The following is a 24,753-nucleotide window of genomic DNA, read 5'->3' as shown; positions in this document are numbered from 1 at the left end:
ACCACACCCGGGACTTTTTAGAACTGATGTGCCTTCACTCACTGTCCGGTCCAAGCTACGCCTTCCAGTGAGCAGTCCCAGAAATGATTTCGCCACATTTGTGGAAGGGGTGCTGGTAAATAACGGATCAGCATTTTGAGTCTGCCGCTATGCACAAGCCCGAGTCTGAAAGGAGGACTGAGCCAATCATTGCCGTTGGAATTGTATTGGAGTACAAGGGAATGTAGGAAGTCTCCGCCCACACTCCCAAAGCTGAGGAGTTCCCATCCAGCCTCCCTCTCCCGCCTCCTCTTCCAAAGACAGCCAGTTCTCCAGCCCTTCCTCTGCTGGTTCCCTTCAGCCCCTCAACTCCTCCTCTAATGCTACTCTGTATGGATCTGACTCGGGTCTTCTGGTCTCCAGCTCCGCACAGTCAAGAGACGCGGCCCCGCCTCCAACCACTGTTCCTGTCACTCCACCTCGGCCCGTCGCCCTGACTCCTCTGCTTTGGCTCCTCCTTCCCTCTGCTCCACCTGGGACCATCGAACTCCACTGGGTTCTCTCGACCCTCCGGCCCCACCTCGTTTAGAGGTCACCTTGCATGCGCCACAGACTTGCGAGCAGTCCGCTGAGCTCTGTCTCTTCACCCCTCACAGCTCCATCTTGGTCCTCAGTCGCCCCGGCTCCACCTCCACCTTGGGGGGTTGTCGCTACGGTTGTCGCTATCGCGGGATTCACGCTCGTGCACAGTGTTGCTAATAAACTGGATGTAATTTAAGTTCTGTTGCTTTTATATGAAAATATGAACAAGACACCCAAAGTAGGCCTACTTATTTAATTCCATTCCAAATACATGTTTATCAGTCATTTTTTCTTTAATATAGACATGTGTTTTTTGTTGTTGTTTTTTTAAAAATAAAAATGACATTGCATAACCCATAGAGATCGCACTGTCAGATAGTTTGGGAATATTCACACATAACTTATACACATAAAACATGATATCAGAGTTTTAAAAATCAAACATTTTAAAAGAGAACAATACATCACGGTTGTTTAAACCAATGAGCATTAAGCTGTGTCGTCAAGCAAGTCGTTTCCCATTGTGCTTTTGATCAGCAATCAGTGGAGAGCAACTGCAGAATCCGACACGTCCGCCTTGCGCTCGCGAGAGATTTTTGACGTTACGTCAGCATGACATCAGAGCAAGGCGGACCGCACTTGGACACATTTCTAACCGGCATGCATCTCACGCTGATCACCGGTGATCGGTTCTGCGCAGATTTTGCTAATCTCAAACAAGCCTATTTTCTTTGTTTGATTCATGCCTGTGCACCTGTTGTTAATGTTTGCCCAGAATCATCTTGACTATATATAATGTTTATGGTAAAGTCTGTGTTCTTTGATCCCTTAGTGTATGACGGCTCATTCGTTCCTTTTTTTTTTGGTGTTAATTCACAGTTTGTTTGTTTTGTTATTTTGGGTCATGAAACCCTAAACCAAATTTTCTGAGATTTTAACAGAGGTATGTGTGTTGAACACCATTGAAGACAATGTTAGCATCTGTTAGATTTAATAGTAGGGGGGAAATGGTTACATTTTAGTTTTTTTGCGCTATTTTCATCTTCCGGGTTTAAAATCTTCATCGTGTCCACGTCACAGGCTGTCACAGGCTGTGACGTGGCAGAGCACTATAGTACTTTGATGACTCATCGGTGTCTCATAATTATTCATGACTGAGTTTTCTTATCCAATGAGAAGACAATTGCTCTTAATTATTCATGACACCACGTGGAACTTTCCAATGACAGACATGTCAAACTGTGATATCGCGTAGTAGATGAGAGAGGCAATGATGGGACGCGCGTTTGTTTTCGTGGTGCAAAAGTTCCAGTGCATCTTTCCTCGCGATGCTGCCAGGGCTGGACTCTGGCTGAGGGCGGTTGGTTGGCCATCAACCACGGACACATCTAAACTATGCGTGTGTAGCAACCATTCAACTGGAGAATGGTGGACTTAGGCCTTGTACAGCAATGCAGGGTTCGTCTTGCGAGTGGCGGTCCCGAGGACTTTTCTTTTCGCTTCAGAGGTGTGTGTGTGTGTGTGTGAGTGTGTGTGTGTGAGTGTGTGTGTGTGTGTGTGTGTCTAAAATGTAACCGTGACCGTTTCACTTGCCTTTTGTTAAATAATCATTCATTATTAAAATGTAGATATTTCGATAATACCTCAATTGTATGGAACATATGCTTAATTTGTGCACATTTCTATGTCACTGTCCATCTTTATTATGGGGTTCAGGGGGCGCGTAGATCTAGGATATGTACAGAACGGTTTTTTTTTAAGCGGAAAATTTATTATTTTCAAATATATGCATTTATAGTGTGTATAGAAACAAATATATATTTTATAATGACATAATTATACATATGCAGGTACATTTATATGTTTTAAATAGAATTATGATTACTGTAGGCTAATATATGTAGCAGACAGTGCATCCAGTTACTTTTGAAAGGACAAAAATAAGGTGTCAGTGTATTTCATTAGACTTTAAAGGGGGGGTGAAATGCTATTTCATGCATACTGAGTTTTTTACACTGGTAAAGAGTTGGATTCCCATGCTAAACATGGACAAAGTTTCAAAAACTAAGTTGTACGTTTGAAGGAGTATTTTTGTTCCAAAAATACTCCTTCCGGTTTGTCACAAGTTTCGGAAAGTTTTTTTCGAGTATGGGTATGTGTGACGTCAGATGTAACGGAATTTCCTTATATGGGTCCTAAGGGCACTTCTCCGGTAAGATCGCGGCCGCGCGCGCACTCTTAGACCAGAGCAAGAGAGTGAAAGCAGTTCGCCATCAAAGCGCCCTGCCCGGCTTTTGGGAAGTCAGTGTCACCAAAGAAGTGTGTTTTTGGTTGCCAGGGCAAGACAACCCTGCACAGATTCCCAAAGAACCCAGCATTAAGGAACCCGTGGATGGAGTTTGTTTTCCTGAGCATAAACGGAGTTGTGTAAGACTGTTTGTTCCCTGCATTTCGACGATGATTGTTTTATAAACAAAGCCCAGATCGAGCAGTCGCAATGATAAAGATTCGCGGTCGTGCGTTGGAACCGGACGGTGAGTAAAACTGTTGAACTGAATAAATGTCTCTGTGTGTTGTCACTAGCTCGGCGCGTTAGCACAGCTAAGCTTCGCCCACAGGGCCCGCCTCCAGCCGCTCGTTTTTTTCCGGAAAGACTCGGTACAGTCTATCTTTCTGTTATTAATATAATAAAATAAAATACTTTTTGGAGATATGAAGGATGCAATATTACTCTATAGGTACTCAAGATTAACAGGAGATTGAGTGAAAATGAGCATTTCACCCCCCCTTTAACTTTGCCAGTTATAAAAAAATCTAGCATTTCCTCACGTTATACACACTGATTTTTAGTGACAGTTGATATGCATGGGCCACTGGCGATGACAGTTTCCCCCCCTCTCCCCTGCTGTGCCATACCACACCCACTCCCCTCCCTTCTTCTCACAGCCACCACGCCCATTTAAGTTGCATTTTTCAAAAAGATTGTGAGCTAGACTTGAGCTGAAAGAGGGGGGTTTCATGACCCTTTAAACAGGGAAAAGAAAAAGGACAGGTAAGATATCACGTGATTCGTGATATACATGTCCCACAATGTCAAGTTTTGTAGCTTTCCTGCACAATTTCCCACACTTGAAAAGGAAAAACCTCGCCTCTGAATATAAAAAGAACAGGATTCCACTCAGCAAAGTCCTTTTGGATCCATTTGGTCAGTTTATTTTGACTTTTCTTTCTTTTTAAAGTAGCAGGTGAAAAACCTTCAAATAGAAAAAGGAGAAATCACCAGTGTACAAAAACATGACATTCAAAAAAAAAAAAAAAAAAAAACCTTTTTTTCTTTTTTGAACCCATTATTATCCACACTTGTACAAACGTCACATATTCAATGCAAACATTCTAAATCATCATTTTACAAAATCCTATATATAAATACTATAAACAGTTAGGGCTTGCGCCACCCACATAAACAGTTACCGTAGCAATGTAACGTCCTCTTTAAACAAACACCGCTTCAGAACAGCATTGGCTTTAAACGGCAGGAGTCTATGAGTCAGGTAAGCAGATTAGTTTTCTTACCGGCAGTCTTCCAGAGTTTTGCGGGTTTGTTGTTTTGTGCAGTGCAACCTGTAGAGTTTCCAAACTGTTTGTGGTGCTCGTTTGCCCTTTCTAAACACCGACAGCACATACTAGGAAGAAGCCGTTCCACGCGCTCAGCTGATTACAGATTAATCCCACCTGAGCGCCCGTGAAAATGCATACTACCGCCAGCGGGCGGCGATGAACGGTAGTCAACGCAACACCTCCCACTCAAGCTTTTTGTACACACAGAACAGAAAAGGTTGTGGACCACACGTCACTTAGGAGAGGCTACTTGCTCCTCAGCAGGCAAAAGAACGACTAGCCGCCGGACATCTCTCCGCAGCACGATACCGGGACTTCCTTTCCCGTCACAGGATGCTGAGGACTGTGATGCTGGCTTTGGTTGGGGTACTCGAGCACAATAGCTAGTGACCAGGACCTCAGCATCCCGTACAACACCCCTTTGGTCTGGAGCCACCGCGACAACTCTTCCCAGCCGGAATTGGCCTCTCAAAGCATTCTGGTCGCAAAGCCAGACCACGTCCCCTACAGCAACATTCCTTTCATGGGTGTGCCACTTAGGTCGAATAAAGAGATTCGGGCCGGCGAGCTGACTCCAGGCCCTCCAAAAGTCGTTGACCTGGGTTTGAATGTCTTGAAGGCGCTTGTAGGGGTAGTTGGCAAAATCAAACGTCCTGACGTCACCATATTGCGATGCTCGTCCCAGAAGAAGAGCATTTGGCGTCACGTATTGAACCCGGCCTTCTCTACTCTGCACCCTTGCGTCAATAGGTCGCTCATTTGCCAGATTTGCAGCCAACTGAAGTGCTGTGAGGAACTCACTAAATGTAAGAGTTGTCGACTTGCCCAAACTTTGCAGAGCTCTTTTAGCGATGCGAACGGCAGCTTCAGCAGCCCCATTCCGATGCGGTGAGTCAGCAGGAAGCACGTTCCACACCCAGCTCGTCCCATTTCTTGCAGCAAGGTCTTCCAGACCAGTCAGGTCTTGACTCTGTAGGAATGCATTTAGATCTTTCAGCACCGACTTTGCTCCAATAAAGTTGGTTCCTGGGTCTGACCAGATTTTGAGGGGGTGGCCTCGGATGGCAGCAAACCTCTGGTAGGCCATCAGGAAGCTCTCTGTGGACAGACTGCTGGCTAATTCAATGTGGATGGCTCTGCTTGCCATACAGCAAAATACTACACCCCAGGCCTTCATGGATGTTCTCCTCTTGATATCATCCCTCACCAAGTATGGGCCAAACAAGTCAATGGAGGTAAACTGAAATGGCAAAGCAGGCCTTGATCTTTCCACAGGTAGAGCGCCCATGACTTGCTGGCATGCCCGAGCCTTGGCCTTCTTGCAGGGGACACACTGGTTGACCACCTTTTCAGCCAATCTCCTTCCTTGCACGACCCAAGCCCTCTGCCGCATCCTCAGCACTGTTCCAGCGATCCCTTCATGCCCTTCCTGATGACCTTGATATGCCAGCAAAGTCCCTAGCCAACTACTGAAGGGAAGTAGCGGAACAGCCAAGCGATCCTCTTTAAAATACTGGATCCTCCCTCCGCACAACATCAGCCCACTCGTTGCATCCTTAAACACAACCAGCCGATCCGTCGTGGTGGTGGGGAAGTTTGCTCCTTCTTGGGCAGCCAGGCAGAGATCTCTGAAGGCATCCTCTCTCTCTATTGCAGTGACAATGCCAGACGATGGTATAGCCTCCCACTTTGCCCTCCCCATGGCTCTGGTGCGCAGGAACTGTTTAGCTGCCCTCCAGGTCAGCGCAAGTGTCTTTAACCCTCTGGGGTCTAAGGTGTTTTTGGGGTCCTTGAGATGTTCTGACATGCCCTGACATTTTTGCTTTTTTCAGTTGCTTATAAACATATTAATGGCAAAAAAAAATTACACACTATTTAGCACAAACAGGACTACCATGAAATGTGAGCAACAAGAATGTACATGTCTGCATTTTTGAGAGAATAATGTTTATGCGTGGTTATTGAAAAAACTAAAAACTAAAGTTTCTGAAATAAGGCCATAAAACACATTCTAAATATGTGCCAATCACCCTGCCTTATCATTCACATAACACAATACATTGATTTGAATTTTGCAAAGCACTTTCTGTTTGGAAAGGCAATATGCGGAGTGGGCGTCTACGGTCATGCATATGTAGTGGTTCACACCTGAGGAGACAATGGGGCCCGCATACTTAATTAGCCATTCATTCAGGTGAGTCACTGAGCCACAAGAATGCAAGAGCAACAGTTGGAAGCATCTCAATTCTTTTTTATTTTTCCTCATATTGTGCTTGCAATTTGGCCTATAATATCCAAGGAAAACTAGTAATTGTGCAGTTAATTCTCATACTGCATTTTCAGTTTTGGAATATTTATGCTCTCCCCAAATTTGTCAATAATAAAACACAATAAAAGTTATTTAAAGAAAAGGCTTATATTTACCTTTTAATAGTTTGTTTACATCTACCTTGTAAATATATTTTTTTATTAAAAAGGTTACAATTACAACAACAATTCAAGTGTAATCTTTCTTTGTAAAAACTAAAGTATACATTTTATCATACATATTTCAAAGTTAAGGATTTGATTGATTATTTGATAACTTTATTTTTGACAAAACATATTATATTTAACATAAGCAAATATTGGCAAACAAAAGCTTATTTGAGGTGGCAGATATTTTACATTAAAAATGTATAATCTATCCAAAACTAATCAACGAAATGTTGTCTTTCATATGTCTGTAACATAGGTCTTTCATTTTTATTATAAGAAATATAAATGTTAATTTGCAGTTTAAATCCAGGAAATTTGTTAATGAAAAAATTATTAAAAGTAAGATACAATTGATACAAAACGAAATTCGTTTTAAAGAAAGGATTTGTACTTTCTGTTTTGAGGTCTCTGTGAAAGTTTGAAAGTCTTTTAGTGCTTTTTTTAGAGCGCTCACGTCCATAATGGAGAACTGTCACGTAATATTGTTTTTTCCTCATACATGCGAACACGAAAAATAAAAGACAAAAGACTTTTAAGTAAAACTTACTCCGAAATTGTGTTCTCGGCGGAATTCGCTCTTCAATATGCTGCCGTTCGTCCTCTGAGGAAAAGGTGCATTCTTCCTCGCTGTCCAGAATCATCTGAAGGGCATCTTTATTACCGGAGAAGCGTTTCATACACAAAACGCGATGAACTATCAGTAAGTCTGATGAAGAAACTTTTTATGGCATTGATCGAGGGGCGTATGCGATGCATACTAGATCATCTAACTATTTACATGTGAATCGCGCCGGGGGCGGGGCGGCCTCAGCACATTATAGAGATAATGAAGCAGAAGGAAAAACGGTACCTCTCCTTGCTTTCAAACGGATTACATGAGTTGAAAACATTTGTTTTTTATATAAATTACTTCATTTAAAAGAGGAGATTTAAAGCTTCATAAAGACATATCTCACGTGCCTGTGTGAGAAGTATTCGCTGAGTTATGATTCATTTTCGGACGCGTTTCAGAATGGACTACACGGACAGAAAGAAGGCAGAACTCGCTTCGTGTTTATTTTTCTTTATTTGTCGAAAAGCACAACACTATGTTTTTATTGTGAGTATACACAAAAATAATACACATTTAACAGAATCGATTGATGTATGAAACTTGTTTTGTAAAATCAAAGTCAAAAGAGTATTTTGGGTCTCAATTCAACTCATAAGGAAAAAGGCGAGCAGATCACGCCGGCGTGATCTCCGACCTCTGAGGGTTAATAGGCATGTTAGGTTGCTGAACCTCTTGACGTCCAGCAGTTTGGAAGATGCAGCCCCATCAGGTGGTCTGTGTGAACACTTCTCGATCAGAGGGGGGCTCTTATCAAGCTTTTCCTTGCCACCAGAGCGGGTGAGAACAGCGCTAAAAGCCTTCTTCTGCATACGCATGATATTCTCTCTTGCTTGAACAGCGACATCCTTTGCAGACTTTACTGGCCACTCACACTCGGGGAGACTCAAGAACTCAGGACCTAGCTGCCACTTTGAGCCTCCGTCCAAGTCCCTGGGGTCTGCACCTCTGGAGATGATGTCCGCTATGTTAACAGATCCCGGAATCCACCACCAGTCTTGGACATTCGTGCTGCCTTGGATTTCCCCAATCCTATTGCCGAAAAAGGTCTGGTAACCATAGCTTTCTCTTTGGATTGCACCCAGGACGGTCTGGCTATCAACCAGGTGATACCATCTCCCCACACGAATTCTGCAGTGCTTCTGGAAATACATTTTTAGGCGAGCAGCGTACACAGCTCCACAGACTTCGGCCTTTACAGCGTCCCCTTTGTGGTCTAATGGTGTCAACTTGGCTTTGGCTTCAACCAGCCGTATAGTCACTCCTCGGAGGCATTTCCACCGCAGGTATAAGATGGCACCATAGGAGCTCTCGCTGCCGTCAGAGAATGTAATGCCACAGGGCTCGTCATCTGGGTCAGGTGGTGTAAGGCCTCTGATGAACCTCAACTGGTTGAGTGCAGCATAGTCCTCTAGCAGGCGAATGGCATCTTCCCGAAGATCATCAGATAAAGGCATATCCCAGGTACCTTCTGAGTTGTTGTGTTTTGTTTTTGCCTCTTGAAAGGCCCTTCTCACTAATATGGCCCCCTTTTGTTTGACTGGTGTCACAAGGCCGAGGGGATCATAAAGTCCAGAGACTTGGCTTAAGAGCTCTCTGCGGGTGAGTGGGTTGGGGGCCGCTGCCCTTACCTCCTCTTTTGACAGGTTTTCGCCCAGCCTCATCTTCCTTTTCTTTTTGTAAAAATTCACAGCCACCATCAAGTGAAGTTTATCCTCTTCAGGGTCATAGCCAAGACCCAGTGCTTTATTTTCTCCCTCAGAGAACTGGTTCGGAAGGACCATTGTTGGGGGCTTCTGCGGCTCCTTGCATTTTTTCCTCCCGCTTTGACCCGAGTAGACCCATGGCTTCATGTGAAAGCCTCCCGCTTTCAGGATCCCCTCAATGTTGGCTGTTAAGACCTTGAGTTGACCCAGATCGTTGTGAGATGTAAGGATGTCGTCAACGTATGCATCTTCTTCCAGTATGCGACACTCCTCCTTGAGGTGCTTGAACCTTGGCAGCTTCGCAGTCTCACGCATGGCAACCTGAGCAATGCAGCCGGCTGGCTTATCGCCAATGTTTACCCGTGTGATTGCATATTCCTGCACGTCCTCATCCTCAGAGTCCCTCCAAAGGAATCGGTGGAGGTGTACTTCTTGGTCCTCGAGCCAGACTGAATTGTACATCTTTTTAATGTCCCCAAGTGCGGCGAAGACACCTTTTCGAAAACGAAGGAGGACGGCGCGGATGCTGTTGAGGACGTCCGGGCCCTTTACAAGGACATCATTCAGGCTCTGGCCCTGGAACTTTTGACTGCTGTTCCATACGAGGCGGACTGGCGTGGTGAATGAATGGGGGTTGGGAGCAACCAGGTGGCTAATATACCATACAGGACCAATCCAGTTTCTCAGTACGTCTTTGGATAGTTTGACAGCAGCATTTCTCTCAAGCATGTCATGGACTTGGGTTTTGTAGGCCTCTTTCCACTCCTTCTCCTTCAACAGTTGCTTTTCCGTTCTGAAGAACGTAGCTTCTACAGCTCTTCGATTGTTTGGCAGAGTGGCCGGATTCTCCGTCCAGGGGTATTTTGCGTGCCAGTGTGGCTCGTCACTGTGCTGATCTCTGACTACATATGTCAAGCCACTCTTTATTTGCTCCAGCTCTCGCTCCTCAGAAAGAGTCATTTCTTTTCCTCCTGGCTGGCAATTTCCACACCTGCAACCCCCACACCTTGGCTCGCAGACGGCCCCAATGCTGTCCCACTTCCACCAGGCCATAAAGTCCCGGACAGCAGATGATGTGGTGGCGTGGACAGGCTGAGGGGGCAGAACTGGGCTCTTGGCTCTGACCTCTCTGTACTCAGCGGCAGCTGTTCGCATAGAACGTGCGAAATGTGTCCTGGACCCATAGGCTGTGACCACTACTTCCTCAAGGAGATTGGGGTGAGAGCCTCCGACTGTTTTCCCCAGGGGGCCATCCCACAACACAAGGTCCCCAACGGAGCACACCTTTTGAGGCACGAGCTGGCCTTCCTTGTGACTGATGAGGAGCTTGATTTGTGAAGGCCGGACCAGTTCATGGATGGGAACCTCAGGAAATATTTTCTGCAGTTTCTTAGGTGACACATGACAACTCACTTCCGCAATACTATCAAGCCCATAACAGACAAGCTGATGAGATCTCAGGGTGCCCTTTGAGGTTGCGACCCGGATCTTTAAGAGGTATCGCTTTGTTTCAATGGTGACCTGCATACCACCGACACCATGGACTGTAAGTGTCACCCCTTCGCTTCTCAGGTTTAGCTCGTCTGCAGCCTGATGGGTAATGTAGTTTGTGTCGGAAGCAAGGTCTATCAAGGTTCCGATTTTTTGCCCAGCATTAGCTGTGACCTCCAGGATCATCATTATGACCGGGAACTCATTGAGCCCGCTCTCTGCCAGCTCTCCAGCTGTTCATAAATCTTTTCCTGGCTCCTGAGAAATTTGAGCAGCATGTCAAACCTGTCGTCCAACGATGCATTCTCCCCTTCCGCCACGTAAATCAGCCACTCCTTTTTCAGGCTCTCTGGCAACTTGCTTTCCAGGGACATTGTCACAAGTGGGTTCTTCAAGGCGCCTATGTTTCCCAACACACTGAGGTCATGCAAGGCCTTTTCAATGACTTGGATTAAGTCCACAATCTTTCTTGGTTGGTAACTTTTCACTGGGGGCAGTGCCTGCAATTCTTCCACAATCTCTAAAGCGATAGCAGTCTTGTTTCCAAAGCGGTTTCCCAGGACGCGAAAGATTTCGTCCGCTGTTCCATAAGTTGACAGGCGGAGGTCCCTTGCCACCCTTTCCTCGAGACTGTCCAGCAGCTGGAACTTTCTCACCTCCTTGGAACCTGTGGGTTCTCCTTGTTTCTGGAGTGCTTCCCAATCCTTTTTCCAGAGATAGAAGTTCCGCTTTCTTCCATCAAATTTTGGTAGTGCTGTCGGCCTCAATTTAATGGCAGGGGTTGGTGAACTGGTAGTTTCTTGGGATGCTCGTTGGGGTTCTACTTTTGCCTGTATAAACAGGGCTTTCCCCGAAACTCGCTCTAGCAGGCAGGCTTCGACATTTCTCACCCGCTGCTGAAAGTCTTTACGCTCCTCATCTGGGATCCAGCGATTCCACTGGCAGGTCGCTTCTTTTGCTGCCTTGATCAGCCCATCGAGATTTTTGAGCATAAATTCATACGCCTCCAACTTCAAGTCAGCCCGAACTGAAGAAAAACGCTCACACTCCTTTTCAGCTGAAATCATTGCTAAGGAGAGTTCAGAGTTGCCAAAGTTACTCCATAGGACCTTCTGAATGATCCCTTCAACTTCCTCTAGTTTCCCTTCACATTCCTCTCCTGTCCTTTTGATGTCTGCAACCACCTCGTCCTTGGAAGCAACTTTCTCTTCTTCCTCATAAGCGGCTTCCAACTCGTCATTAGCTTCCATTACTTTGTCAGCATCCTGTGAGACCTTACAGAAGGCGTCCATGATCTCCTTTGCAGACATTTTCCTGCATGACTTGACGAGAGAATTTGCTGACCGGGAGAAACGCTGTTTGGCAACAGTCCTCTCTTTCTTTAACTGCTGCAAAGGTTTCAGATCGGCCATGTTTAGCTGAGATTGCTGAGCTGGAACGTCAGACTGGAGCGTCGACGCTAGGACTACAGCAGGGGGCTGGAGCTTTGCCTTGAGCTGGGCTGGGGCTGGAGCGCAGCGCGAGAGTTTTGGGGCTGCTGGGCTGGGCGGGAGCTTTGGCGTTGAGCTGGGCTGGGGCTGGAGCGCAGCGCGAGAGTTTTAGTGCTGCTGGGCTGGGCGGGAGCTTTGCTCTGAACCAGGCTGGGCCGGGATTTGACGTTGGGTGTTAACTACAACCACTTTCTCGGTTTTTCACTGTCAAGTTTTGTAGCTTTCCTGCACAATTTCCCACACTTGAAAAGGAAAAACCTCGCCTCTGAATATAAAAAGAACAGGATTCCACTCAGCAAAGTCCTTTTGGATCCATTTGGTCAGTTTATTTTGACTTTTCTTTCTTTTTAAAGTAGCAGGTGAAAAACCTTCAAATAGAAAAAGGAGAAATCACCAGTGTACAAAAACATGACATTCAAAAAAAAACAAAAAAAAAAACTTTTTTTCTTTTTTGAACCCATTATTATCCACACTTGTACAAACGTCACATATTCAATGCAAACATTCTAAATCATCATTTTACAAAATCCTATATATAAATACTATAAACAGTTAGGGCTTGCGCCACCCACATAAACAGTTACCGTAGCAATGTAACGTCCTCTTTAAACAAACACCGCTTCAGAACAGCATTGGCTTTAAACGGCAGGAGTCTATGAGTCAGGTAAGCAGATTAGTTTTCTTACCGGCAGTCTTCCAGAGTTTTGCGGGTTTGTTGTTTTGTGCAGTGCAACCTGTAGAGTTTCCAAACTGTTTGTGGTGCTCGTTTGCCCTTTCTAAACACCGACAGCACATACTAGGAAGAAGCCGTTCCACGCGCTCAGCTGATTACAGATTAATCCCACCTGAGCGCCCGTGAAAATGCATACTACTGCCAGCGGGCGGCGATGAACGGTAGTCAACGCAACACACAATGAGGCTTCAATTGTGTTAGAACACTAGGTTTGTGACATGTGCCACCCCTTGTGTTGTTTTTTTTTGTTTTTTGTAGTGAGAGTAGTTCATTTAGGGCATTTCGACGCTGAAGATTTTCTTATGATTTGGGTTTCTTGTGAATCACCTGTATCGTAGTGAACATCTCATTTTGTGTTTCATAGAAAAAAGTCAGTCATAGGAGTTTTAAACAACATGAGTTAATGATGATCTCTTACCTCCCATGTCGAAACCAATGACGGGCTTCTTTTCCGTAAACCCATAACATGTGACAGCATAACCCACAACTCCTCCAGCAGGACCAGAGAGAACTGCCCGAGAGCCACAGAACTGATCCATTGGTGTCAGCCCACCATCTGACTGCATGAACAACACATCCACACCCTGAGAGAGAGAGAGAAATGGGGTATTAAATTAAAGGTGCAGGAAGCGATTTCTGAGAAACACTGTTGAAAGTGGTTCGGACCAAGCACCACAACACACTTGTAGCCAATCAGCAGTAAGGGGCATATACACTCATAATGGGGGAGGAGAGAAAGTAAGCAAGAGGGAGATTTGTGGAAAAACTGCAGAAAGAGAGATGGCTGAGAGACATTACAAAAGAGATAAGGTCAGAGGAATATAACAGGAAAAAGAAGGTTTATGATCAGGCAAGAGCTTTAGAAAACATTAGAAAAGCTTTCCAGCGTTGGAGAGACCTAAGCAGGAAGGCATGAAAAATGGACGCTGAGGTTGTCTTGTTTCTGCTCCATACGTGAGTTACATCAGTTTTGCTATGTTTCACAGAACAAAGATACACTGTTGTTGTAATGTTAGCTATAGTAACAGGACAGTTTTGAGTGTTATTGTTTGTCTGGAGCTGGAGTGCTGCTGGCGACTCTAGCTTGTATATAATCGTGCGCAGTACAGTATGTTCATTTTTTGTTCCTGTCATTCATTTGTCATCCACTCTTCAATTGTGTGTTTGTACATTTTGGGGGTGGAGCAATGAAGGGAGGGGTGTGTTTGTTAGGCTTGATTTTGTAAGAATTGAGAAATTACAAAATACCGGACAGTCTGTTTTCGGGGGTGACCAGACCCTGAGAGGACAAAAGGACCTCTCTGGAGATTACCATTTGAACTGGCTCTCATGCACCATCGAGACAAAAGTCTCAACTCCGAGTCATCCTAATCTACATCTCTTTCCCTCTCCCCTCACCCCCTCTCTCTCATGCTCAGATGATCACCTGAATTCACCCAAGAAAATGTATAGTTTAATGTGAATGATTATCACAGAGTATTTTCATGTTTGGTATCATTTAAAATGTCACAGTGCGACTGGTACAAATGTCTCATTTCAGAATAAGTAAAACAAAAGGTAATAAGGTTTTTAAGAGTTTATGGATAACTGACACAAAAAGGAAGATGGTCTCTCAAGCAAATGGTCACACACCCCCAAGAGGTGCTACCTCTGAATGCAAATTTCTATTGTTAGCACATGTTTCCAAGTGAAAGGTTTGTCTATATAAGGAAATGCAGCAGGGAGATCAAGGCCTTTTCTATAACTCAGATTGGTCCGTGAGGCTGAAAGAGAGAGAGATCTCTCAGCCTCATGTATTTCTTAAAGTTGGGTTTGCATCTTCTCTCTATTTCAGAGCATTTGATGTTTTGTATCGATTATCTTTGAATTGATTATAAAATTGACATGATACATTTACCTGACATAATAAATTGTTACATTTGATTATTCTAACTGACTTTGATATTTTCATTGAAGAGTTAAACGGAATAGTCAAACATTCATTCATAATTAATGATCCACAGATATCATTAAAACCTTTTCATTTATGGAGTCAGATGAAATAACGAGAGAATACATAACTAAATGTATTGCATTTAATCAAAAAATACTTTGCCTCGAGAAAAGGACAGTAACACGTTAAGACCTTCCGCGCTGGTCGGACGCCGGGCTTTGGGCCGATTGAGCGCGAGCTTACAAGTTCAAGTATCGACAGTATTCAACAATGTTTCTCAGAAATTGCTTGCTGCAACACACGCACATACCTTCAAGCCTCCTTTAAAGCCTGCAGTGAATTCAGTGAGGTAAAGGTGTATTTTTGGTGTGAGGTAGGCGTCAGCACAAACAGTGTACCCACGAGGCACTGCTCGCACCATAGGCATAACCTCACTGGAAAGAGACACCTGAGTGAAACCAAGACGCTTTGCCAAAGACCCCACAGCCTTCTCATGAGCCGCCCATCTGAAACACACAATGAGAAATGATAAATATGATTTCAATCAATATAATCAAATGTCTCTGTGTGTTTTAATTATTTCAGTGTTTGATATAATGGCACATTGGGCATTAGGAAATTTCACCTCCACACCAACTACTCCAACTAAACTGGTGCTCCACAGGGCTCAGTGCACAGGCCACTTTCACTCCCTCTTTATACCAAGTCATGAGTATTTGTGAGCTATTCTTACACAGATAATAATCAAATAACTCTCTCTTGTCCACCTTTTGGCTCTCAGGTATCCTCTCATGACACTGCTTTTCAAGATCCTGCACCTTGCAGTGTTTATGTTGATCTGTGTTTAGTGGTTCTTGCAGATGAATCAGCATACTGTTTAGACTAGTAGACCAACAGGCCTGTTTGCAGGTAAATTTAATTTAGTTTTACCACTTTCACTGTCCCACTCCTCAGTATAATCTCAGATAGTGTAATAAATGTTTTATTACACTACCTGAGATTAGAATGAGGGGTGAGACAGTGAAAGTGGTAAAACATTTTAAATACTTACTTTAAATAATTGATTATAAACCAAAAAAGCAATGAAGCAGGCAAAGTTATATATGTACTCCATAATACTGTCACATTTTCCTATTGTATTACAACAGGCAAGCTGTACTATTATGAATATTTTGCATAGTCTCTAAAAAACAAACACTTATAGTGTTAGACAAGAAAACAAAATCGCATCACCACACCACTGTAAAATTACTTTATACAATTTTCAAAAGTTAAAAGATTATATTTTAACTATGGCAAATGTAACGTTGATAGATATTACATTGTCTTGCTCCAACACCTCTTAAACAACTCATAACACGTTATACTACTGCTACTATCTTAACAAGTTCATCTTCAAGAGGTGATTGCTACACTAAATTTAGATTTAAAAAGGTGGTAGATTAAAATCCATACCGTACAATATTGGAATTCCTTGTTGAGTACTATTAGAGAGTGCAATACTCTAAAAATGCTTAAATTAAAATCACACAACAATTTAAGCTAATATTGTTACAGTATACTGTGAATTGTCACAAAAAAATACATAATTAAAAACAATAAATAAAATAAAATAAAAATAAATTCTTTGAGAGACTGGTAATGGGCATTATCTGTGATAGTACATTGATCTCTTATAAATGTAAATGTCAAGTGATCAAGGAAAATTTGATTCTTAATTCATGACCCCTTTAATACTAAAGTCCTCCAATTTAATTTGCAGTATAATAGATAAATGAAATGCATAACGGCACCAGTTCCGTTTGTATGAAACAAGACAGTAGAGCCGTTTTGTGTTAATCAGGTGAGCGGTTCTGATATACAGCACTGCTATGGATTACAGTCATTATTAAGAAATATCAGATCACAGAATGCTGCAATTGACCAAATAGAAAAAACATATTCCAGAGAGCCATGTAATAAATACAGAAGATATAATGATCTATACAAACGTGTAAGAATGCAGTAGCAGCACCGCCAGACTTCTGATGCCTTTGGATTGCACACGTCTCAAATCCTGCTCAACACGTTGAAGATCCAACTCACGCCACACCTCAAGACTTTCTCCAGTACTGCCTGAGAGAAACAGAGATTCCATGCTTAGATTTAATGCAGTTGACATTAGTGATACTTTCCTGAGATTGTATAAAACCGACAAAACGAGTTTCATATGACATAAACATACAATGTTAGCCAAGCTTTCTTACACTCCAAATAGCTTTAATGGCCATTTTACACTCTCTCTCTGACCATATGAATTATACATGCCATTTCTGTTGCTATGCCTTTAGGATGTCTAGAGGTAATTTACCTCTGTAATAACCTTGATAATGGTTCTGAATCGGCATCATAGATATTAATGTTAATGCAGTTGTAGAATTTCAGACCAAATAGCTTTTGAAGCTCAGTTTCAATAATTGCCCTTCTGCACTGAGGATAATGTTTTGACCTCTAAAACTAACAATACATTGTTTGTGATAGAATTAATCTGATGTAGAATAGTCCTTATATATAAAGTCCTTCACCATAAAAGATCAAGAAAACCTTAATCCCTCATGATATGACCTGTTAAAATGATGTAGTAGATGTTGACATGTTGTTCACCTGTTACTATTCGTTTGGGCTCGTTTCTGGGAAGCTGACAGGAATCTTGTCTGAGAATAACCCTCTCTTCCACTTCAATCACCTCCTCGTACAGCACATCCGGCATACACACCTCCTAAAACAACAACTACACTTTGAAACACTCAAAGCCCCTACAACAACAAAATGATCTTGATTATCTTGGAATTTCATCAAAGCATTGTTGGTTGTGAACAGTTTTTCAGTGGTGAACATATTTTCAGTGGTGAGATGAAACACTGTTAAAAGACTAACCTAATTTAGTATTATCATTCATTCTCTTCTGGGGTTTCATATAGCTGAATTTCCAGTGTGTACTTTGATTTTCTCTGAAAAAAACTGTTTTTGTGCAAAAACTACTGTGTTTTAAGAGGTGGGGGGGAAACCGGAGAACCTGCAACATCATTACAACATCAATATTGACCAAAAACTGGTATGGTTCCAATATACTTTGTTTCCCAAATGGATACCCTTGTCCTGAGAACAGAGTTTAAACTTTCTGTTAAGATTTAACTTCATTATATAGTTGACCCTTGCCAGACTATAAATCAGTGTGGTTTCATCATGTTCCCCTTTTAGCCAAGAGCTTTTACAAAAATATGATACTGGAATTTTACAATTCAGAATACACAAATATTATTCCAATTTAAGAATTTTACTCTACTATAGAAAACAAACAGTTGTATCATTTGACTCAAAACTTTTTAAAATACTTTTTAGGACAAAGTGTTTTTGTGAGATGGACAGTTTGAAGGACAACGTACCCGAATAATGAGACAGGCACTTTAATGGCACAGACATTTGTAGGAATACATACTCTATTGGCCAAGAACTCATGTCGGCATTTGCATAGTTGTGTAACGTATGTTTCTGGACTCAGCGATTCAAACCACTAGTAACATCAGGTCTGTTTCTCCATCTCCAACTCACTTTTTATCATCCCTCCCACTAATCTTTTATTCACTCTTGAGGTGGTGTGGCATAGTAGCGGCAAATGATTCAAAGATGCAAGGGGTGACCCCTGAGCCCTTATAAACTTAAGCAAAACTTAACCCTGGATAACTGTAAAGGGTCAGTCGCTTATAAGTATGCTGTTAAATTACTATTACTCACCACTATTTGTGAAGGAATCTGTGTTTTCGAACAAATCTTTTAAGATTGTTCTCGTTCACTTCTGTTTATTGAAGTCTCTTACTTTTTAAGCCTATGACTTTTTTTCCTGCCTGTAAATTCTGTCCATTGCACAAGCTAGTAGCATTCGAGTATGGTCTATGCAGGAGAATTTCCATGGTTGGACCGACTGATCAAATACTGAATGAGTTGGTGGCTGGATTCAGAGTATAGTAGCATACAACTCTTATTATTTCTGCCATATCATTTTAAATAATAGCAGAAATAGTATGAGTATTATGCCATTTCAAATTCAGAAAGTATTTGAGTGAGAATGAACTCTTAGAACCTGCTGACCAAAAAGGAGGGGGGGGGGATCAAAAGTTTGGGGATCAGTAAACGTTTTTTATTTTATTTTAAAGAAATTAATACTTTTATCCATCAATGATGCATTAAATTGATCAAACGTCAAGGTAAAAACATTTATGTTACAAAAGATTTCTTCTACAAATAAATGCTGTTCTTTTGAACTTTTTCATTAAAGAATACTAAAAAAAACGATCAAGGTGTCTGCAAAAATATTAAGCAGCACACTGTTGACGCGAATGGCTGTAATGTGATGTGCATGATGAAGGAGTAGAAAACAAAAACAGTTTTTGTTTAATCCACAAACTAAAACTCACAGGAGAATTTAACTAAGGTCTGGGACTAAACGATTTTCAAATCGTAAAGTCCCCCTGTAGTCTCAAGTCTAGTTTATTTATAGAGCCCTTTCCACTACAAAGTAGACCAAACAAACAAAAATAACAAAAAGCAGCGATGAAAAGACATAATATACACATAATAAAACAAAATACAACTGCCAAAATTTCAAACATTAAAAAGCCATAGAAAACAAATGTGTTTTCAATCGAGATTTAAAAATGTCAGGTGGAAGGTTATTCCACAGTCTTGGGTCGGCAACAGAAAAAGCCCGATCCCCTTTAGTTTTCAAGCGAGTTTTAGGAATTGCGAGAAGTAAACAATTAAGTGATCGTTGAGGTCTACATGAATTCATATGAATTAAATTAGCAATATATTCTGGGGCCAGGCCATGGACAGCTTTATAAACGTAGAGTAACACCTTATAATGACTCCGATATATAACCGGAAACCAGTGCAGTGCAGTTTTGACAAAACTGGGGTAATATGCTCCCTTTTCCTAGTGTAGTCAATCATTGTATCCCTTAATACTCATCTTTGATCACCAAAATGACATGATATTTAAATGTTTTTTTCCTTGGAAAAAATTCTTCATGCCTTAAAATAGCTTGAATGTAACGCTATGAATATGCGTTTCTATGAATATGCAAATTAGCACCAACTCTAATCACTCACAGCAGCTCAGAGATCCAGTCATTGACTTTCACACTTTGACCTGATTGGTTACAAGGTACTTTGTGACGTCAGAAACACCAGCGATTTCAAACAGGTCTTTGGTTCACTGTAGTTTTAAGGAGAAAATACTCAGAAATGGTGTTGACATGAATTTGTACATGTGCTGTCTGTAAGAATGAGTGTAGAAAGCTAGTGGTCGAAATAGGTAATGCAGTCTAAATTCAAAATATCAGAGATCATTATTTTTCTCAATACTCCACTTTCGTGGCATGTTTGCGCAACATCCGGTTGGTGAAGCTTGCTAGCTCTCATTGGCTAGCGCAGGTATCACTTCAGAGGCTTACGATTTGGGATTGTGCGGGCTCCAACACAATCGGGAACAGTAAAATAATCGTAATGACGCCACACAATTGAGGATTTTTTGGACAACAAGTCGGTTGCAAAAAGCCTTGAATCGGGCCACATCCACCAGATCATTGAGGGTTGCACATCGGGCTAAAAATCTTTCAATCTAAAAAAAGTGTGTGGCCAGCCTAAGACGATGCCGGATAAAGGAACAGAAGAAACTCATGGCTTAAATACACGGGGAAAGTAATCAAATTGAACAGTAACAGCTGTGAGGGACTAATTAACAATCAAGGAAACTAACTAGGGCTGCGTTTACACGTGGCCGGCTATTTTCATTAACGGACATTTCACCCTCTCCGTTTTCAAAAATAACATTGTGCACATCTGTCAGTTTTCAGAAAAGTGTTCGTTTACACGAACCCGTGTGTATATGCCGTCAAGAGCATGCCAAACCTGTAGGTGGCAGTGTAACGAGAAGCTCAAGCCCACGTTAGTCAATCAGAATCCCGAAAATAGCAACAATAGCAACGAATCACTTCCTCTTTCTCTTTTGAACAATAGGTCGCACTTTTGACGCAGATGCAAGTTCTGTCGCATACTGTGACGTCGGCTGCCGTTTTTCTCAGTTTACATGCAAACGAAGTTTTCCAAAATTTCCACTCTGGCCGGAGTTTTTAGAAAGAATCGTTTTCAGAGGCGAATTCTCCGAACGAAGGGAAATGTCTCCATTTTTCAAAATAACCATGTACATGTAAACGGGGCCTAGGAACTCAGGCAGGTAAAACAGGAACAGAACACCGATAAACGAAACCAAAACTGAACATACATGTTACAACTGTTTCAACATTGATTTTAATAAGAAATGTTTCTTGAGCACCAAATCAGCATATTAGAATGATTTCTGAAGGATCATGTGACACTGAAGGCTGGAGTAATAGCTGCTGATAATTCAGCTTTGCCATCAGAGGAATAAAAACGTTTAAATAGTAGTGTAAGGCCCAGTAACAGAACCGTCATGCTTGAAAAGCATTTCTCGAGTATCTTCTGTGCACATGCCCAATGTAATAAAGTATCATGATGTAAAGAACTGTTGTGAGTTTGAATGAATCTGTTGAGTGAATGATTCATCATTCAAAGGCTCAGCTCTTATAAAGACCCCTTTCTAGTCAACACCAAGTCTCTGGGATGAATTTACATAATCATTTTTACTCACCAGATCAAACAGGTCAGGTCGTGCTTGCGTGCCGATATGTAGAAGGTCCCGAAATCCGCGTGTCACCAGTAGTGCTGTTCTCTCACCCTGTCGCTCTAGTAAGGCATTAGTCGCCACTGTGGTGCCCATCCGAATCCAGCCAATCTGAGAAGTGTCCAAGGGCTGATCTCGAGCAAAGCTCTGACCCGTTTCCTGTTTAATACACAAACCCAACAGACAAAGTGGACTTTTATGCGATGCTTCAGTGATGTGCAGACTTCTGTTCTCTACATTCTAAACTATCCTCCACAGATCTAATCCATAACCAAAAAAAACAAAAAACTACATCCAAATATGTTAAGGTTTTCTCCTTACCTCCTGCAGTACTCGCCGAATCCCCTCAGTAGGGGCGTCTTTGTAGTTCTGGGGGTCGTGTGACAGCAGTTTTAGGACTCTCTCTCTCCCATCAGGCAAACGGGCAAACACATCCGTAAAGGTTCCTCCCCGATCAATCGCAAAATCAAACTTCCCTTTAGTTTCAGCCATGCTGGGACAAAGACTGCAATGAACACAACATTTAAAAGAGACACACTGGCTGGATCTCAAAATTTAGTAAACTTACTTAAAGGGATAGTTAACCCCAAAATTAAAATTCTACCTTCATTAATTTACTCACAATTGATTTCTTTCTTCAGTGAAACCCAAAAGAAGCTACTCTGTCTTTCATTCGTGGACAAAGACGTTATTTAATTGATATCTTCTTTTGGTTTTCTTTCTTTCTTTCGTTTTTTTCAGGTACTCTGTTTTTCATTCAGTGGACAAAAACGTTATTTAATTGATAATATCTTCTTTGGTTTTCTTTCTTGCAAAAAATACATTTCAACAAAAAACAACATTAGAAATCAAGAACAAGTAGCGGAATACAGAGGGGAAAAATACCATTTTTACCATACATGATTTTTTTAAATGATATTAGTAAACAAATCCAAAGCAAATACTTTATGGTTGGGTTTAAATTTAAGGTATCTTGCTTTGTGAATGTGGCATTTGCCCATCATACAAATGAAGTCTATGACATCATCTAGCTCTTTATTGCCAGAAACTAGTGATGGGCACTTTCAAAACACTGCTTCATGAAGCTTCATGAAAGCTTTACGAATCTTTTGTTTCGAATCAGTGGTTCGGGGTGTTTCAAACTGCCAAAGTCACATGATTTCAATAATCATTGAACAAGTGTCTATGTCGATCATAGACATAATAAATACATAGACGCCCTATTGGCCGCTGGATCGTACGTCAACGGCACCGCCATATTGCGGAGGACAAGTTAACTCCCATACCTCTCATAACGGGAATTGAGAAAAATCCCTGCTTCGTGCGCTGCACAAATCGCCACACAATTGAAAACGGGTCACAGGGAATTACCTTTCACAAGCAAGACTGAACATTTGTTTCTGGTTGTATTTGGTCATTATATAATTATTAATAGTAACATTAGTTGGCCACCAGAGTCAGTCAGACTAAAATAGACAGCGATGTCGCTAGTTAACTTAGCTGTGAAAGTTGAGACATGAAGTTGACATGATTTATATTATAGTTTTAGCTTATAATTATATTTCCTGAAATCTAAATATTCATCTATGTTTTCTTAAAACCGACTTTTATTACAAGTACTTGTTTCGGGTAGGTAGGCTAGTCACTATTTCATTTACTATTTTTATTATTGTCTATTATTCTGCAATTGATATTACATTGTATTTGCTCTTATTATTATTATTGTTATTATAATATTATACCACTTGCGATTATCAATCTATTATAGTAATGCTGTTAAATTATTGTACTATTCACTAGTCACTATTTAACTTATTATTTTTTATTGTCTATATTCTGTAATTGATATTTCATATTATATTCCCATTATTATAGTATTATATACATAAACTATATGCTATTATCAATATATTATTATACTTATGATATTATATAATTATACTATTCGTTACCATTTTATTTGCTGTATACTGTTTGTTTATTTTATTGACTATACTGTAAACTATTTACTATTACTTCTCACTTGATCTTATATTTAGTATTTGCATTGCACTGTAGTTGTACCATATCATATGTATTACCATAAAGGATCCATCAGTTATCTTTGTTATTGCTAAAATTGGGTCAAAGACAGAAAATGCTTTTTCCACAATAAGAAAAACTTTATTTCATTTAATGTGAAAATTAACAATGTATTTTCACAATTCTTATCCAAGAATAAAAAGCCAAATACATGACAAGCCTGAGCTTTGACAATTCTTTACTAAAGAAATATTTTATAAGTCTAACTATCGAGATTTTAAATAACTAGAGATGGAACTTTTTGTACACCACGTACAAACCACTGAAATTGGTTGATAAATGTAAACGTTAGTTTTGTTTTTATCCAGAAAAACCGCTGCTCACCCGTTTACTTGCATTTGTTTATAGTGCAGTCTTGCCCTCAGCAATGTGGCGGATGCGTTGACATATCGCAGCAACGTTCCAAAGCGGCCAATCGGGCGTCTACTTATTATGTCTATGATGTCGATTACCTGAGTATGAAGTGTCTAAGTTTCTATTTCATGATCTCTGAGGAGTTTTAGACATTTGTAAACGTTTTAATGAGGTATTATAATTAAAATGAATAATAGTATTTAATAGTCTCTGTTTAGCTGACCCATCCATAGAACAAACAAAACAAGCCCTGAAAATTGATAAAATAAGACATATTATTAGGGCTGCCCGCCGCTAATATTCGACTAATCGACTAGAAGAGGTTTGGTCGACCAAAATTTTATTAGTCAGAAGAAGAAACAAAAGATTTTTTTTTTTGTCAAATAATTAAAACATACAAGGATGTGCTTTCTGCCATCTCGTTCTCCCTGAACTTGAGCACATCGCAAAAATTAACCGAAACTCAGGGTATACTTGTCTCACAGACATGAGAATTATATCTATATAAAGCTTGAAAGGTCTACTTTTAAATAAACCGAACAAATATTCTGAGAGAATGTAATCTGTAAAAAACTTGCATAGGCACGTCCACTACAGCGGAGATGACGAGTCAGCATCGTTGACTTAATCTAGAAAAATCTTTAGTCGAGGGCAGCCCTACATATTACAGACACTTAATATTTAATGTTATTAAATGATCAGTTAATTGCATCTGATAGATTATACTTTCAATAAAACATTTGCAATGGGTTTGTAAAAGCTGTTTTTCTGCATGTTTGGCATGAGTTTTTGTTGCATTTATACTTTTTTTTACCAGCAGGCGTCACGAGCGTGTTTTTCATCACCAAGGCTGGATTAGTAACCCCCAGGGCCCCTGGGCACTGAAGCTCATGGGCCTCCCTCCCCTACCTGACAACCACACCCTCCAAAGGAACACACACACACACACACACAC

The 24,753-nt window shown here is 41.3% G+C and overlaps 1 protein-coding gene across 3 annotated transcripts in view; it reads right to left on the bottom strand.

The window, feature by feature from the left end:
- Positions 1-24,753, bottom strand: part of oplah (5-oxoprolinase, ATP-hydrolysing) — a 68,471-nt gene that overhangs the window by 42,637 nt on the left and 1,081 nt on the right. The window contains exons 1-7 of one of the 3 annotated variants that reach the window (XM_079850718.1): positions 21,985-22,046; positions 21,684-21,867; positions 21,330-21,521; positions 17,264-17,378; positions 16,612-16,735; positions 14,931-15,126; positions 13,106-13,271 (exon numbers count right to left, since the gene is read on the bottom strand). In XM_079850718.1, coding sequence (XP_079706844.1) covers positions 13,106-13,271; positions 14,931-15,126; positions 16,612-16,735; positions 17,264-17,378; positions 21,330-21,521; positions 21,684-21,854 — 964 coding nt within the window. In that variant the 5' untranslated portion in view covers positions 21,855-21,867; positions 21,985-22,046. Of the gene's footprint in view, positions 1-13,105; positions 13,272-14,930; positions 15,127-16,611; positions 16,736-17,263; positions 17,379-21,329; positions 21,522-21,683; positions 21,868-21,984; positions 22,047-24,753 lie in introns of those variants that run through there. The other 2 variants (XM_079850719.1, XM_079850717.1) reach the window with 2 other exon arrangements.

Source organism: Squalius cephalus (assembly GCF_949319135.1).
Source record: "Squalius cephalus genome assembly, chromosome: 19".
Lineage (NCBI taxonomy): Eukaryota > Metazoa > Chordata > Actinopteri > Cypriniformes > Leuciscidae > Squalius > Squalius cephalus.
This window is presented reverse-complemented; position numbering and strand designations above follow the sequence as displayed.